A 14,809-nucleotide genomic window follows, 5' to 3' on the forward strand; every position below is an offset into this window, starting at 1 on the left:
AAGAGGATCAAATGCCTCAGCATTCACTACATCTGTGATAGATAGCTGTTCTGTTACCATAAACTGTGTGACAAGACACATGCAAATGGGTTTATAGGAAAATACTTTCAACCAAACATGCCATTTTTGAGTCTGAGAACCCCTTTAAATTGGTGTTTAATATTTATTTAAAACCAATCTTTATTTCTATAAAGATAGCGGCATCATATTCCATAGTGCTTTACAACTCATAGGGGACATATACAAGTAAGATACATTACAGAGTACAAACCTTTATGTGAAACAATATGAGTGTGGGCCCTACTTACAAGAGCTTACAGTCTATGAGGATGACACAAGATGTAAAAAAAGCTTGTATAATGGTCCAGCCATTTATTCCGCTCATGTATTGATGATGATGAGTGGGTGCTAGAGGGTAGATCCTGACCCTTTTCTATAACTTAACATTTTTAGATGAGAAAACTTGTAGAAATGGTATTACCATTTTTACTTATTTTTTTTCTGCTTTAGGTTTCATGGTTTGCTGTAGGGTGCTATTACCTCATGGTTGGACATAAAAATGAGCATGCCAGACGTTACCTAAGGTGAGAATTACCTCCATCATTAAAGCATTACTAAACTTAAAGGGAACCTGTCACCAGGGAAACCGCTTATAAATCAGAAAATGTACGTTTTATAGGCGCTTTTTTATGGTTTCTGTACATGTGTTAATCATTGTCCAACGCTACCTTTATCCTGAAAAATATAGTTATATCCGTGGACAGTAACCAGTCAATGGGGGCGTGGTTCGGGAAACAGTAGTCAAAAATTCATCCACCCTCCTGGCCGCCTCGTCGGGTAACTCCCACCACCTTACCAGTGTGGAGCTGGTCCCAGTCCTGCGTTTATGTTCTTGGTCTCCTCCCTATCCTCTTGCGGTCTTGTCTCAAAATGCGCAAGTTTTAAGACAAGATAAAGGTAGCGTTGGACATTGATAAACACATGTGCAGAAACCATAGAAAAGTGCCTATATCATACATTTGCTGGTTCATAAGCGGTCTCCCTAGTGACAGGTTCCCTTTAAAGGGGCTGTGTTATTTGTTATATTCCCTATCCAGAGGTCAGGGGAGAAATACATGATCTTGGGGGACATATGGATTGGCATACTCTTCAGCCGAAACCTGTAAATCCATAGCAGTTTAAGGGAACTTGTAATCTTCAGTTCTATTAATTTTTGTGCGGTGCAGCAGCCAGAACCCCAATGATTATAGTAATCCTTTGAATAGATAATAAATATTAACGGCACAGCACCTGTAAATTTTAATCATATAGAAGTAAAGGATAAAAAAGTGCTACCAATTGTATGTATGTATGTATGTATGTATATGTCTATCTAGGTGTTCTCAGATAGGTGTTCTCTGAAACACAGAAGTCCAGGGTCACACACAGTGATCATGGTGCAGAATATGTGAATATGTAAATACATAAATTTTTCAGTTTTTTTTTTATTTTGTGGCTCACTGTGAATCTCCCATGGCTTTCTAACTTTGCATTTGCAAGGTTAAAAGTCATAGGTCATGATGAGAGGAGCAGATTGCGTTCACCTGTATGAAATAAGTTCATTGTTATTGTTCTGTTCTCGGTTTCAGCAAAGCAACCACTTTAGAGAGAAGCTATGGTCCTGCATGGATTGCTTATGGCCACTCATTTGCTGTGGAGAGTGAACATGACCAAGCAATGGCTGCATATTTCACAGCTGCTCAACTGATGAAAGGGTATGCTATATGATGTATATGTTATGTATAGTTACTTCTGTCATAAAACTGCTTTATCAGGATGAAACGGCAACCATTTCCTTATTGCTCAGATTATTGATATAGGTGTATAAATTTGCCTGTGATGTGTGGCACATGTATCTACATAGACTCAAGTATAGAAAAATAATAATAATCTTTATTTATATAGCACCAGCAAATTCTTATAAATCGTAGGATACATATACAAATATAATATTACATTTATAGTACAAATAGTGATATGGAACAAGAGGAGTGAGGGGCCTACTTTCAAGAGCTTACAGTCTATGAGGATGAAAAGGGGGTGACATAAGAGGTATAAGAGCTTGTATAATGGTCCAGCCATTGTTTAGGAAAGAATGTTAAGGAAACAGAATAAAAGTGACTGCAGAAAAGCCTAGAGTTTGGTATATATCTTGTGTTTGCTGGATAAGCAACTGGAGCAGGACATAGGATGCATTAGTAAAGAGAGTTGATATTTCATGCAGTTAGCGAGTGTGGTAGGCTTGCCTAAAAAGATGGGTTTTAAGAGCATGTTTGAAACTTTCGAGGTTGTGTATTAGTCTGATAGTCCAGGGAAGGTCATTCCAGAGAATTGGTGCACCTCGGGAGAAGTCCTGGAGACGTGCATGAGAGGTTTGAATTAAAGTTCGAATTTCACAGTGTTGTTTATGATGTAGATAAGACTGCAGGGCTAAGAAGCTATTCCCAGGATCACAAGTGCTTCCCTGCCCTCTCCCCCTCCTGTTGCGGCTGATGAAGTAGAGTTCAGTACACACAGGCGGAGGAGAAGCTTCTACAGCAACACAAGCAGCAGCAGGAAGCCTTCTCCCTCAGCTTCTGCTGATCAATGTTGTTGGGTGTCGGTGCCACCTATCCTTGGAGTGCAGACTGTCACTACACAGCTTTAGAAGGTCATGTGACTGACCAGAGCCCTTAGTCACCTGACCTTCTATAGGGCCGGGAACTACAGCAGTGTAGAGGCTGCAGCTCCTGGCCCCGACGTACGGAGATGAGATGCAGATTTAACCGCATCAGAGGTAAAACTGCCTCTAGCAGCAGTGTGACCAGAGATCGTGTTAAGCAACCATCCCAATGTGATATATATCAGGTATTCATGTTCTAGTATTTTCTCATGTTATATTTTTTAGGTGTCATTTGCCAATGTTATATATTGGACTGGAGTATGGACTTACTAATAATTCAAAATTAGCAGAACGATTTTTCAGCCAAGCATTAAGCATCGCACCAGAGGATCCTTTTGTCATGCATGAAGTTGGAGTGGTTGCATTTCAGAATGGAGAGTAAGTGTCACAGGTTTTTGTTACTGTTGTTATTGTCACTTTTGGATTTAAATGTTCTAGACCACAACTTCTTTTTCTGCATTGCAGCTGGAAAACTGCTGAGAAATGGTTTCTGGAAGCACTGGAAAAAATCAGAGCAATTGGCAATGAGGTGAATTATACGGACAGTCAGATATTAAATGAAATCACAGTACACTGTTTTACTAAAAATAATTTGGTTTGTTTTGCAGGTCACAGTTGATAAATGGGAACCTTTGCTTAATAACTTGGGCCATGTGCGACGAAAATTGAAGTAAATACTAGCTCTCTAGTTCTATTGCAATTGCTGCTCCCAGTGAATGGGAGTCGAGCCATGGTTAGAGCCTTCAGCCACTACAGGGTAGCCCATCAGTTGTAAGTCTTGTAAAAAACAGTTTCAGGCTCCTTGCACACGACCGTATTGGGGCATTAAAATGGTCTCACAAATTGCTGCCAGATCACAGCCCCTATACAGGTTTGTTACACCCAGTCATGGAGCGCACGCCTTCCCTTTCTATAGGAAGCTGAACGACCACACCGCAGATCGGTGCAAAAATAGGACCTTCTCTGTATTTTGCAGCACAGCCTCCTGGTTCTTTCACAGTGCCTCCTTCTCAAATCGGCACAGCGTTTCACCAGGTTCCTCTCGTGTGCATTAGGCCTATAGGGACACTGTCCCCAGGTTTTCCCCATTAAATAACTAGTAAGGGCATCAAAAGTCCTTTGTAGAACTCCCTCTTTTTTTTTATTGGAAATCTTGCCTATTTACAAATCAAATTTACAAATAGTTTACACCCTAAGCTTCACTTGATACAATATTAAAATGTACAATTAATATTTTTTCCCTTAATTGTAGAAAGTATGAAGATGCTTTGGAATATCATCGCCAAGCCCTGGTTCTCATACCTCAGAATGCATCCACTTACTCTGCCATTGGATACATACATAGTTTAATGGGAAACTTTGAGAGTGCAATAGATTACTTTCACACGGTGAGATTTTAACTTTTTACAATAAATGATGTTAGTTTATAACAAGGCAGTGTGATTTGCTTCAGCCTGGAAGCTGATGGATTAAAAGTTGCACCCGATTTTGTTTTAACCCCTGTAAAACAATTAAAGTGTTAACAAACTTCCTAAAAGTTGAGTGGTGTAGTTTCAAAAATGTAGTAATTTATGGGGTTTTACTGTTAAGGCTTCTGAAAGTGACTTAAAAGTTGGGCCGGTCCATCAAAAGTAGAATTTTACATTTGGACGCATTAACAACCATGTTAACATAAAGCAGACATTTTGTAAATGTTAGTTATCAAGTTATTTTGTTGCTATGATGATGCGATTTTGAATTTCAAAAATTGGGAAATTTTCTAACTTTTCAGGTCCTCATTTTCACTAAAACATGTTGCAGAAGCCCATCACGCCTGTATTGCAAATATGCTGTTCTGCTTTCTCTAAGCATTTGCATTACAATATAATTGTGTGTTATAACTTACCTTGCACCCTGACCAAATCATCTGTTAAGTCACAGGGGTTGGCTTTGACTTGGATGCATTTCAGAAAACATGTGACTTGTCTGTGTTACTCACTAATTAGCCCTTGGCCCCACCTTTGTGCTCCTGTACAGCTCGTCCCTGGTGCTCCTTCACAGAGCCCACAGCTTGGTGAGCTGACATCAGTGGGAGAGGGAGGAACTGTACAGGAGTACAAAGGTGGGGGTCAAGTCACATGTTTTTGAAATGCATCCAAACCAAAGCCCAACCCCTAGGACAACACAGAGGATTTTGTCAGGGTGCAAGGTAAATTATAACACACAATTCTATTGTAATGCAAATGCTTAGAGGAAGCAGAAAGGTATATTTGCACTGCAGCTGACGTCCCTGGAGACAGGCTCTCTTTAACATGAAGTGCAATGTGTCACGAAAAAACTGTCTCAAAATCACCTGGATATGTTAAAGTGTTCCAGATTTATAACTACTTAATGAATTTCAGATTTGAAAAAATGGGCAGTGTCAGGAAGGTGCAAAATGGCCTGATTGTTAAGATGTTAAATGTGCTGAGGATATCCTATTTTATTTCTCCCAGGCACTTGGTCTAAGAAGAGATGATACATTTTCTGTTACTATGCTTGGACACTGCATTGAGATGTACATTGGTGATTCAGAAGCATACATTGGTAAGATGTACCAGAAAAGCACACCGTTTTCCATGCAAGGGAAGAAGAAATGTCTTTGTATTATTATTGAAGGAAGGATGTAAGAGAGATTAGGGAAGCTATATTAGATGATCCCTTGTTCAAGTCCCAGAGTAGGACAGTAAAAAAGAAAAATGTTTTAAAAAAAAAAGTGATAAAAATTTATTTAAAAAAATGTATATTTTATTTTATTTGTAAAGTCCCCTGAATGCCCCATGTATTATAAAACTCCCACATATAATAAAGTGACACACACCATATATGGTATTGCTGCCCCCTTAACAACCTGTAAAATAAAATTATTATTAAAATAAAATTATTACTGAACCTGTACACTGAATAGCGTAAAAAAAATATATATATTTTAAAAGAATGCTGAAAATTAGGAATTTTGTGCATTAAACCATACAAAAAGCTATGAAAAGTGATCAAAATGTCACATTTACACCACAATGATTCCAATAAAAAGTGCACCTGATACAGCTCAATTAACAAGAAAATCTTAATGTTATGCCTCTTGGAAAACTACGACTCAAAAACATTAGATTTTTCTCTCCAAATGTGTTTGTATTCTTCAAAATTATTCAAACATAAAAAAGCCATATAATTGGGATATTGCTGTAATTGTACTGACTCTTAGAACGTAAATAACATGATATATACTATATGGAGTATAACGCACAAAATAAAGTGAAAAATCGGAACAGACTATTTTTTTTTCTTTTTTTTTTTTTTTTGCATTCCTGCCAAGAAGGTTAATAAATAACTTTCTTGTTAATTAAGTTAAAAAAAAAAATCAATGAGGTAAAGCCACACTTAAAGAGTGTTAAAATACTCCTTCAGGGGTTTAGTTCTCAAATGGGGTCACGTTTTAGGGGTTTTTGTTGTTCTTCTGTTATAAGCTCAGAAAATGCTACAAAGCACCGGAAATTTGTTTCGGCAAACTTTGCCCTTTTATGGAGCTCCTTCCCTTCTGGGCCCTTTTTATGGTTTAAATCCACATATGAGGTATTGCCATACTCGAGAGAAACTGCACAACAAAATCTGAGATGTGTTTTCACATTTTATCCTGCATGTGCATATATATATATATTTTTTTGCCAAACTTTGAAAATTTTTTATAAAACCTCCTTTTGTTTTATTTTATGTTCGATGCTTAAACGGTTAACACCCCTACAAATATGAATAGGCGTCTAAAATAATTGAATCTTACATTTTCACGAAAAATCTGGAACATTGCTGACTGATTTGAAAGCCTCCTTACATCCTAATAAAATAACATAAAAAATAACGTTAACATAAAGCAGACATATGGTTAATGTTTTTCGTAACCTATTAGGGAGGTTAGAATAACTATGATGAGCATAACATTTTGAAATCAGAAAATTGCAAATGTTTAAAAAAAATTGTCACCAATTTTTTTATAAATAAATGCAAAACATTCCAACCAAAATATACCATTTAGGAGAAGTACAACATGTCACAAAAAAAACTAGTAACCTTGGTAAGTTAAAGCATATAGTGACACATGACAAACTTGAAAAATTGGACTGGGTCCTTAAAGCATAACTGTAACGTTATGATTTTACCAAAATTGTCATATGTGATTCCCCATTTAAAAACAAACAGAACGAGGCCCATGTTGTGCTGCTCGTCCCTTTTCTTTCTATATTTAAGGCATTTTCTGTTTTGAAAGTGTTTTACAAAAAATTTTTGGAGTGGAGAATAAGGTCTTCCTATACCTGCCCTAAAGCTACGGTCCAATTGACTGTACCCACAGATGCCATGATGCCTTGTATACTCAAAGTAATTTAGTATTAAATCCACTGAACAATACACAGTATACATACAGGATGTACATGGTGACCAGCCTGGCAGTTCTCATCACATGAAGGAGGATGAAACATGTTGTAAGTGGAAGAAAGTAAAACAGTAACATGAAGTGTAAACTCTGCTGTGTGAGTACTAAGGGTTAAAAGCTTCACTATACAGTGCTTATAGTGCCAAGTACAAGGTGGGGGAAGGGTTGTATTATGAGGTGAGGAGAGACGGAGAAAGTTCTGAATCTGAATCACAGACTGGGATGGAGGAATTGATACCTCACTAGTCAGTGTAGGACACAAATGTATCCGTGGTCCTGAACACACTGAGCTCTGCTACATACACAGAGAGCTGTCACATGACCACATCCTCTGTGAGCAGCAGCCCTTCCCCTCCTATGAGTCTGTTTATTTGCTTATAAGACTTATTTACAGGTATTATCAGCACAGGCAGAGGAAGAAGCTACCACTGAGATAATCTGAGGAGTATAGAAAATAGTTTTTTGTGTATGTGGGCACGCTCAAAAACGGTCTCGGAAGTGAATCACAATATTTCAATATTTAATACCACATTCAAAGTATAGATAAAAAGTATAGATAAAAACATTCACAATGGTCTTGATATAATAACAGATGGTTGAATTACTACATGTACTGGAATTTGATTATTACTCGATAGCTCTGACAAATTTGAAGTGTGTATACACTTATGTGTTTACTGTAAACTTATGTGTTTACTGTGGACTGGTGTGTTCACTGTGAACTGTAAACTTTTGTGTCCACTGTAAACTTATGTGTTTTACTGTAAACTTATATGTTCACTGTAAACTTGTGTGTCCACCGTAAACCTATGTGTCTACTGCAAACTTATGTGTTTACTGCAAACTTATGTGCCCACTGTAAACCTATTTGTTTACTGTAAACTTTTGTGTCTACTGTAAACTTTTGTGTTTACTGTAAACTTATATGCTTACTGTGGATATCAGATAAAACAACGTTACACAAAAATCAATTGAACTTGCATGTATGAAGAAATATTAAAATGTCCAAAAAGTAAAAGACAAAAAACAATAATCAATAATGAATGTCCAAAGTTGTGAGTCCTAAAAAATAAAAATAAAAAATAAAAAATAAAAGTCCAAAATCAAAAAGCGAAATTCAGCTTTGTATAGTAAATTGATATCCAGGAGGTTTTGCTATTTAAACAGGATGCAGGGCCCTACACCTGTAAAGACTCATATATATTTTCGCCTTTTTACGAGATTTAAAATAGAGGTATAGACACTCACGGTTGGTTGGCAACAATGGTTCTGATTGTCCTTAAAATTATGTTGCTGCTCTCGATGTGCCGGGGTGGAGAAAAAAACAATCCAGATATCCACATATATTGTGGTTAGCGGCCTTCCACATGTAATGGAGTCTGTGGACGCCGTTTGAAAGCGTGATCTCAAGGCGTTGCGGGATGTTAGTCCACACGCATCCGCTAGACTGAATGAATCCTCCTCCTCCTAATCCAGATCGAGCGACTGAACTGTGTCGCAAATAGTGTGACTGTACTGTGTCACAGATGGTGCCGTGCTACTCACTGGGTGCGGTCGTGCTCGTCAATGGATGTAGTCTTTCAAATTAAACCTTTCTTAATATTCCTTAAATGTTCAGCGATTCTCTCTTTTAGGGGTCTGATCGTCCTTCCAATATACTGTTTTTGACAAGGGCATATTATCATGTAAATTACTCCACTACTGTTGCAAGTGAGGAGTTCATTAATGTTATGTATTGATTCATTGCTAGATGAAGTGACCTTTTGAGTGCGTTTCGTAAAAGTGGTTTTCTTACAACAAATACAATCTCCGCATCTAAAAAAGCCTTTTAAATTCAACCAGGTTTCATTTAAGGTTTTTTTTCGAATTTTCTCATTGGGGCCCTTTTTGGTGTTAAGACCCTTTGTGGCTGCACCCAAGGCGGTGTGACAGAGATCAATAAGTGCCACTAAACCCAGAGTATAGAAAATAAACTGCAGGTTATAGGTAACAAAGATAACAGGCAAAGTGTCTCTACATCCCAAGAGATATTGAATTGTGGGGGGGAAATCTTTACAGTTGTGCTTTAAGGTGAAAATGGGCTGGGCCCTTAATGGGTTAATATCCATGATATGGCTTTTGTAATGTCTGTTTCTAATAACTGAGACATTAAGCCAGACTTTTCTTTAAACACATACATTATTTTTAGGAACAGAAATTAAAGACAAGTTAAGGTGCTATGACTTTGATGTCCATACAATGAAAACCTTGAAGAACATAATGTCACCTCCTTGGGAAGAGAGGGAATTTGATCTTGAGCGTCAATCCCTTGACGAAAGTGGAATCATGGCCTTGGAGACTTCTCACCTGCTACCAAAATCATCTGATGCCAGATCACCAGTGGAAGAAGCTCTTGAGATTGAGATGAATGAAAGTGATATGATGCTAGAGACGTCAATGTCTGACCACAGCTCATGAGTAGTAGGCACCAAGGCTGCTTGTCCTATTGTGTTTTGCACCATGATATTTTGGTATTTGTTCCTGAACTGGCACACCATGTATTGCCTATACTGGGAAAGAAGCTTTTGCTTCATAGTTTAAGTGCTAGTGAAGCGGGGTGAACAATGAACTGCTAGTTTTCTTTGTTGAAACTGTTCTATACGTTATCTGAAAGAGGTTTTACATTTTTAGTGTTGTAAAATGTATTTCACAAATTATTATTTTTAATATTGTATTGTGGCCTGCCTTTATGATTGTATTACACTGATGACTAAGCACATGTAAAAGACAAATCTTTTAATATGTTAGGGAGGAGCATTCGTTGTCTACTGACCACACTGGTTTGATAATGTGAAATGTGCTTTACTCTGAAATGTACAACTTGCAACAAATTTGTTCAGTGTCTACAATAAATGCTTGGATGGACTATTTTTTATTTTTACTCATTAAATGTACCAACCAGTTTTTGTTTTGTATTTATTTCCCTTGTTTCATTCCTTGTTTTCATTTCTGCACGTTTCCTGATTTACTACCTAATCTATAAGGTTTTATATTGGAGTGTTGAACTTGGCTATGGAGATCTGGCCACAAGGCCATTAGTGAGAATGTAACATTCTCTATATTTAAGTTAATTTCAAAAGAAACACAGCTATGTACTGTACAGTCATGGTTTTTATTCTTTCAAGGTTTAAGCATCCAGATTATTACTTTGAATAAGGCTACTTGCTGTTTGCAACAACAAATCCTTGATCCATTTTTGTGGTTCATGTGCCATGAGTTTTTAACGAGATTCAGAGCTGTTTGTCCATATGGTATCGCTATTTTTTATCTCCCCATTTACCTCCCACATTTATGGGAAGGCATGTGCAGCCCCTTCACGGGACGGGGAAAAAAACACACATAGGTGCATCAGTCTACTGAAATAAATGTCAGTGTGCCATCCACAAAAATAAACGATTAGCACACACAAACAACGGTCCTGTGCATGTAGCCTTTGTCAGATCAATACATCACATTTTAAATTGATTGAAACTCATCTGCTACTCACAAATTGTACTCTTTTCTGAACTCTTAAAGGGAACCTATCAACAGAAATTTACCTAATAAACCAGTGTCGAAAAACCTAAGGCACCGGTGCCACTCAGAGCCTTCCTTGGGGCGCCCAGGCCTTCACCTCAGTACAGAGGTTGCCAGACAGGACTCGAGGCATCCTACTATAGGAAACATTACTTCCATGGAATCACATGTGATCGGGCCAAGCCCACTTCCCCTGGCATTTTGCATTCTGATACCATATTGTAATCAATGGGTATAAACGAGACCGCCTTGGGTCTTCTGAAGGATCGCCGCTGCCTGATGACGTCACTGGGAGCGACGATCCGCTGCAAGATCTGGCGGCGATCATAAGGAAAACATCCGCGATCGGTGCTACCACTGATGCTAGCAATATGCAGCAAAGACTTACCGGCTATGGAGAGGGCTCGGCCCGCAAGCCCTCTCCATGAACCGGGACCCGGGGTTAAATGTGCTCTTCCCCGTTGTGCTGCTTGCAATGTACAGAAATTTAAGGCAGCACCAAACACAGTCACAAAACCAGGATTGCGGAACATATATACACTTATGTTACCAGTCAAACACCTCTGTGGTATCTAAACATTGCAGAGACTTTCCTCACGGGGAAACCGCATCACTCACTGTTACACCTATTGACCGATTGGCTCATCCAAAAAAGAGGTGGAGATTGGGTAAAGGCTTTTACGGAACAGAGAAGCCTTTTGGATTCTAACCATGCAAACTAGAACACCTTATGGTTTAAATCTAAAAAATTATCTAATTTATATCTCGTTGTTTATTTTATCTGTATATTACATACAACTCCTATGTAATCATGATGCAATCATTGACCTTAATGCCTTTTACTTCCGCTTTGTATCATATATATATATATATTTGTATACATATACACACTCACCGGCCACTTTATTAGGTACACCATGCTAGTAACGGGTTGGACCCCCTTTTGCCTTCAGAACTGCCTCAATTCTTCGTGGCATAGATTCAACAAGGTGCTGGAAGCATTCCTCAGAGATTTTGGTCCATATTGACATGATGGCATCACACAGTTGCCGCAGATTTGTCGGCTGCACATCCATGATGCGAATCTCCCGTTCCACCACATCCCAAAGATGCTCTATAGGATTGAGATCTGGTGACTATTTTGAGTACAGTGACCTCATTGTCATGTTCAAGAAACCAGTCTGACATGGCGCATTATCCTGCTGAAAGTAGCCATCAGATGTTGGGTACATTGTGGTCATAAAGGGATGGACATGGTCAGCAACAATACTCAGGTAGGCTGTGGCGTTGCAACGATGCTCAATTGGTACCAAGGGGCCCGAAGAGTGCCAAGAAAATATTCCTCACACCATGACACCACCAGCCTGAACCATTGATACAAGGCAGGATGGATCCAGGCTTTCATGTTGTTGATGCCAAATTCTGACCCTACCATCCGAATGTCGCAGCAGAAATCGAGACTCATCAGACTAGGCAACATTTTTCCAATCTTCTACTGTCCAATTTTGATGAGCTTGTGCAAATTGTAGCCTCAGTTTCCTGTTCTTAGCTGAAAGGAGTGGCACCCGGTGTGGTCTTCTGCTGCTGTAGCCCATCTGCCTCAAAGTTCGACGTACTGTGCGTTCAGAGATGCTCTTCTGCCTACCTTGGTTGTAACGGGTGGCGATTTGAGTCACTGTTGCCTATCAGCTCAAACCAGTCTGCCCATTCTCCTCTGACCTCTGGTATCAACAAGGCATTTCCGCCCACATAATTGCCACTCACTGGATGTTTTTTCTTTTTCTGACCATTCTCTGTAAACCCCAGAGATGGCTGTGCGTGAAAATCCCAGTAGATCAGCAGTTTCTGAAATACTCAGACCAGCCCTTCTGGCACCAACAACCATGCCACGTTCAAAGGCACTCAAATCACCTTTCTTCCCCATACTGATGCTCGGTTTGAACTGCAGGAGATTGTCTTGACCATGTCTACATGCCTAAATGCACTGAGTTGCCGCCATGTGATTGGCTGATTAGAAATTAAGTGTTAACGAGCAGTTGGAGAGGTGTACCTAATAAAGAGGCCGGTGAGTGTATATATATATATATATATACACTACCCTTCAATTAGGTAAGCTTAGGCTATGATTAACCCCTTAACGCGCTGCACCGTAGCACTACGGCGCAGAGGTGCAGGGAATGTATGAAGAGGGCTCACGGGCTGAGTCCTCTTCATACAAGGGTGGGAGTTGTTGCATATTGCAGCAAATCCCCACTGCTAATAACCGCAGACGGTGCTTGCACCGATCACGGCTATTAACCCTTCCGTTGTCGCCCGTGGCATTTAAAAGCGTGGGCGCCGCCATCTTTATTCCGATCGTCGCTCCCCTGAACGTCATCGGGGGGTGGTGATCAGTTGCTATGGTAGCCTCGGGTCTTCATTTGACTCGAGGTTACAAGGCTTCTGCAGATTCGTTACAATGAGCCAGTGGCTCATTGTAACGAATAACATGCAAAAATGACATATATAGCAATACAGAAGAATTGCAGTATATGGTAGGAACAATCTGACCATCTAGGTTTAATGTACCCTAGATGGTCTACGAAATAGTGAAAAAAATTTGTAAAATATTAAAAATTCAAATCACCCCCCTTTCCCTAGAACTAGAACGCATTAGGTATCGCCGCGTCCCAAAATGCTCAATCTATCAAAAAATAAAAACCGTTACGGTCGGCAGTGACTTCCGAGACGGGAAATGGGGCCCAAATGTCCGAAATGCAACTTTTAAACCTTTTTACATCACATAAAAAATTATCAAAATGTCGCACAGTCCTCAAAATGGTAGCAATGAAAACGTCAGCTCATTTCGCAAAAAATGACACCTCACACAGCTCCGTAGCCCAAAGTATGAAAAAGTTATTAGCATCAGAAGATGGCAAAAAAATTTTTTTCTTTTTTGTACACATTCGTTTAATTTTTGAAAATCTATTAAAACGCAATAAAACCTATATAAATTTGATATCTCCGCGATCGTTCCGAACCAAAGAATAAAGTAGAGGTGTTATTTGGAGCGCACAGTCAAAGTCGTAAAAACAGCCCACAAGAACGTGACACACATTTGGAATTTATTTCAAGCTTCAAAGTACACGGCACATTAAAATAAATAACATTACGGGAAAGTAAAATTTGTTACGCACAAAATAAGCCCTTACACAGGTCTATACATGGAAAAATGAGAAAGTTATGGATTTTTGAGCGAGAAATGAGTGAAAAAACCCTGCGTCCTTAAAGGGGTATTCTCATCTGGGCATTCACATTTAGTTTTATTAATCTGCCATATACAAACATTTCTTCAATTAGATGTTTTTTAAAAAAAAATGTTCCTGTGTGAAGATAATTTCTCATAAATGTAGTGATATGGTCCCTTAGAAACAGGACTGTGTTCTTGGCTACGGCCACCTCTGCTGGAGGGATTGCACAAGGAAACAAAAGGTTTCTGAATATTTAATGTCCGAGGAGTTACTGCATGTCCCACAGACGTCCTGTGGTAATGAACGCTGTATCCTTGTGGTCAGGCAGGACTCTATAGCGCATGTCTGGCCACCGCTGGTGGTCGTATCCAGGGTATCGTCAACGAGTTTCTAGCACTGGACCGTGCACTTACTCATGACTAAAGACTGTGAGGGAATGGCAGTAATTTATGCACCTGCGGTCTGACCCAAGCATCGGCACCTGATACATGGCTCCACACGGGCAGTTGAGCTGAAAATATTTTTCTCATCTTTTAGTACATCTTGTCTTAGCTCCAAATTACAATTTTATTGTTATTTTCATCCAAACATGTAAAGTAACAAACATTTGTATTAGAAAAAAATGTGCATTTATATCTAACATTAACATATAGAACTAGTATTACAGAAGGATAGGTCAACCCCTACCCATCCTGTGGCCAGGAAGAACATTGCTGCCTTAATCTGTATTTTGTGTCACCACAAATCCAATATTGAAACAGCTTTTTCATATTCTGCATGCCCTAACGACATGTATTTTCTTATCTTTGGTCGTCTACCAAAAATCCTAGAAATTCCAGGTGGTATACAGATCTCATCCATTTCTCCCATGTATTGTAA

General features: G+C 39.0%; 1 protein-coding gene across 3 annotated transcripts in view; it reads left to right on the forward strand.

The window, feature by feature from the left end:
* CDC16 (cell division cycle 16) overlaps window positions 1–10,091 on the forward strand; it is a 32,416-nt gene extending 22,325 nt beyond the window's left edge. For 2 of the 3 annotated variants that reach the window (XM_072135788.1, XM_072135790.1), the window contains exons 11-18: window positions 511–584; window positions 1,629–1,754; window positions 2,927–3,079; window positions 3,167–3,230; window positions 3,310–3,371; window positions 3,954–4,089; window positions 5,176–5,266; window positions 9,334–10,091. In XM_072135788.1, the coding sequence (XP_071991889.1) occupies window positions 511–584; window positions 1,629–1,754; window positions 2,927–3,079; window positions 3,167–3,230; window positions 3,310–3,371; window positions 3,954–4,089; window positions 5,176–5,266; window positions 9,334–9,602 (975 nt within the window). In that variant the 3' untranslated portion in view covers window positions 9,603–10,091. The remainder of the gene's footprint in view (window positions 1–510; window positions 585–1,628; window positions 1,755–2,926; window positions 3,080–3,166; window positions 3,231–3,309; window positions 3,372–3,953; window positions 4,090–5,175; window positions 5,267–9,333) is intronic. The other variant, XM_072135789.1, reaches the window with a different exon arrangement.
* Window positions 10,092–14,809: the final 4,718 nt, after the last annotated feature.

This window comes from Engystomops pustulosus, chromosome 2 (assembly GCF_040894005.1).
Source record: "Engystomops pustulosus chromosome 2, aEngPut4.maternal, whole genome shotgun sequence".
NCBI lineage: Eukaryota > Metazoa > Chordata > Amphibia > Anura > Leptodactylidae > Engystomops > Engystomops pustulosus.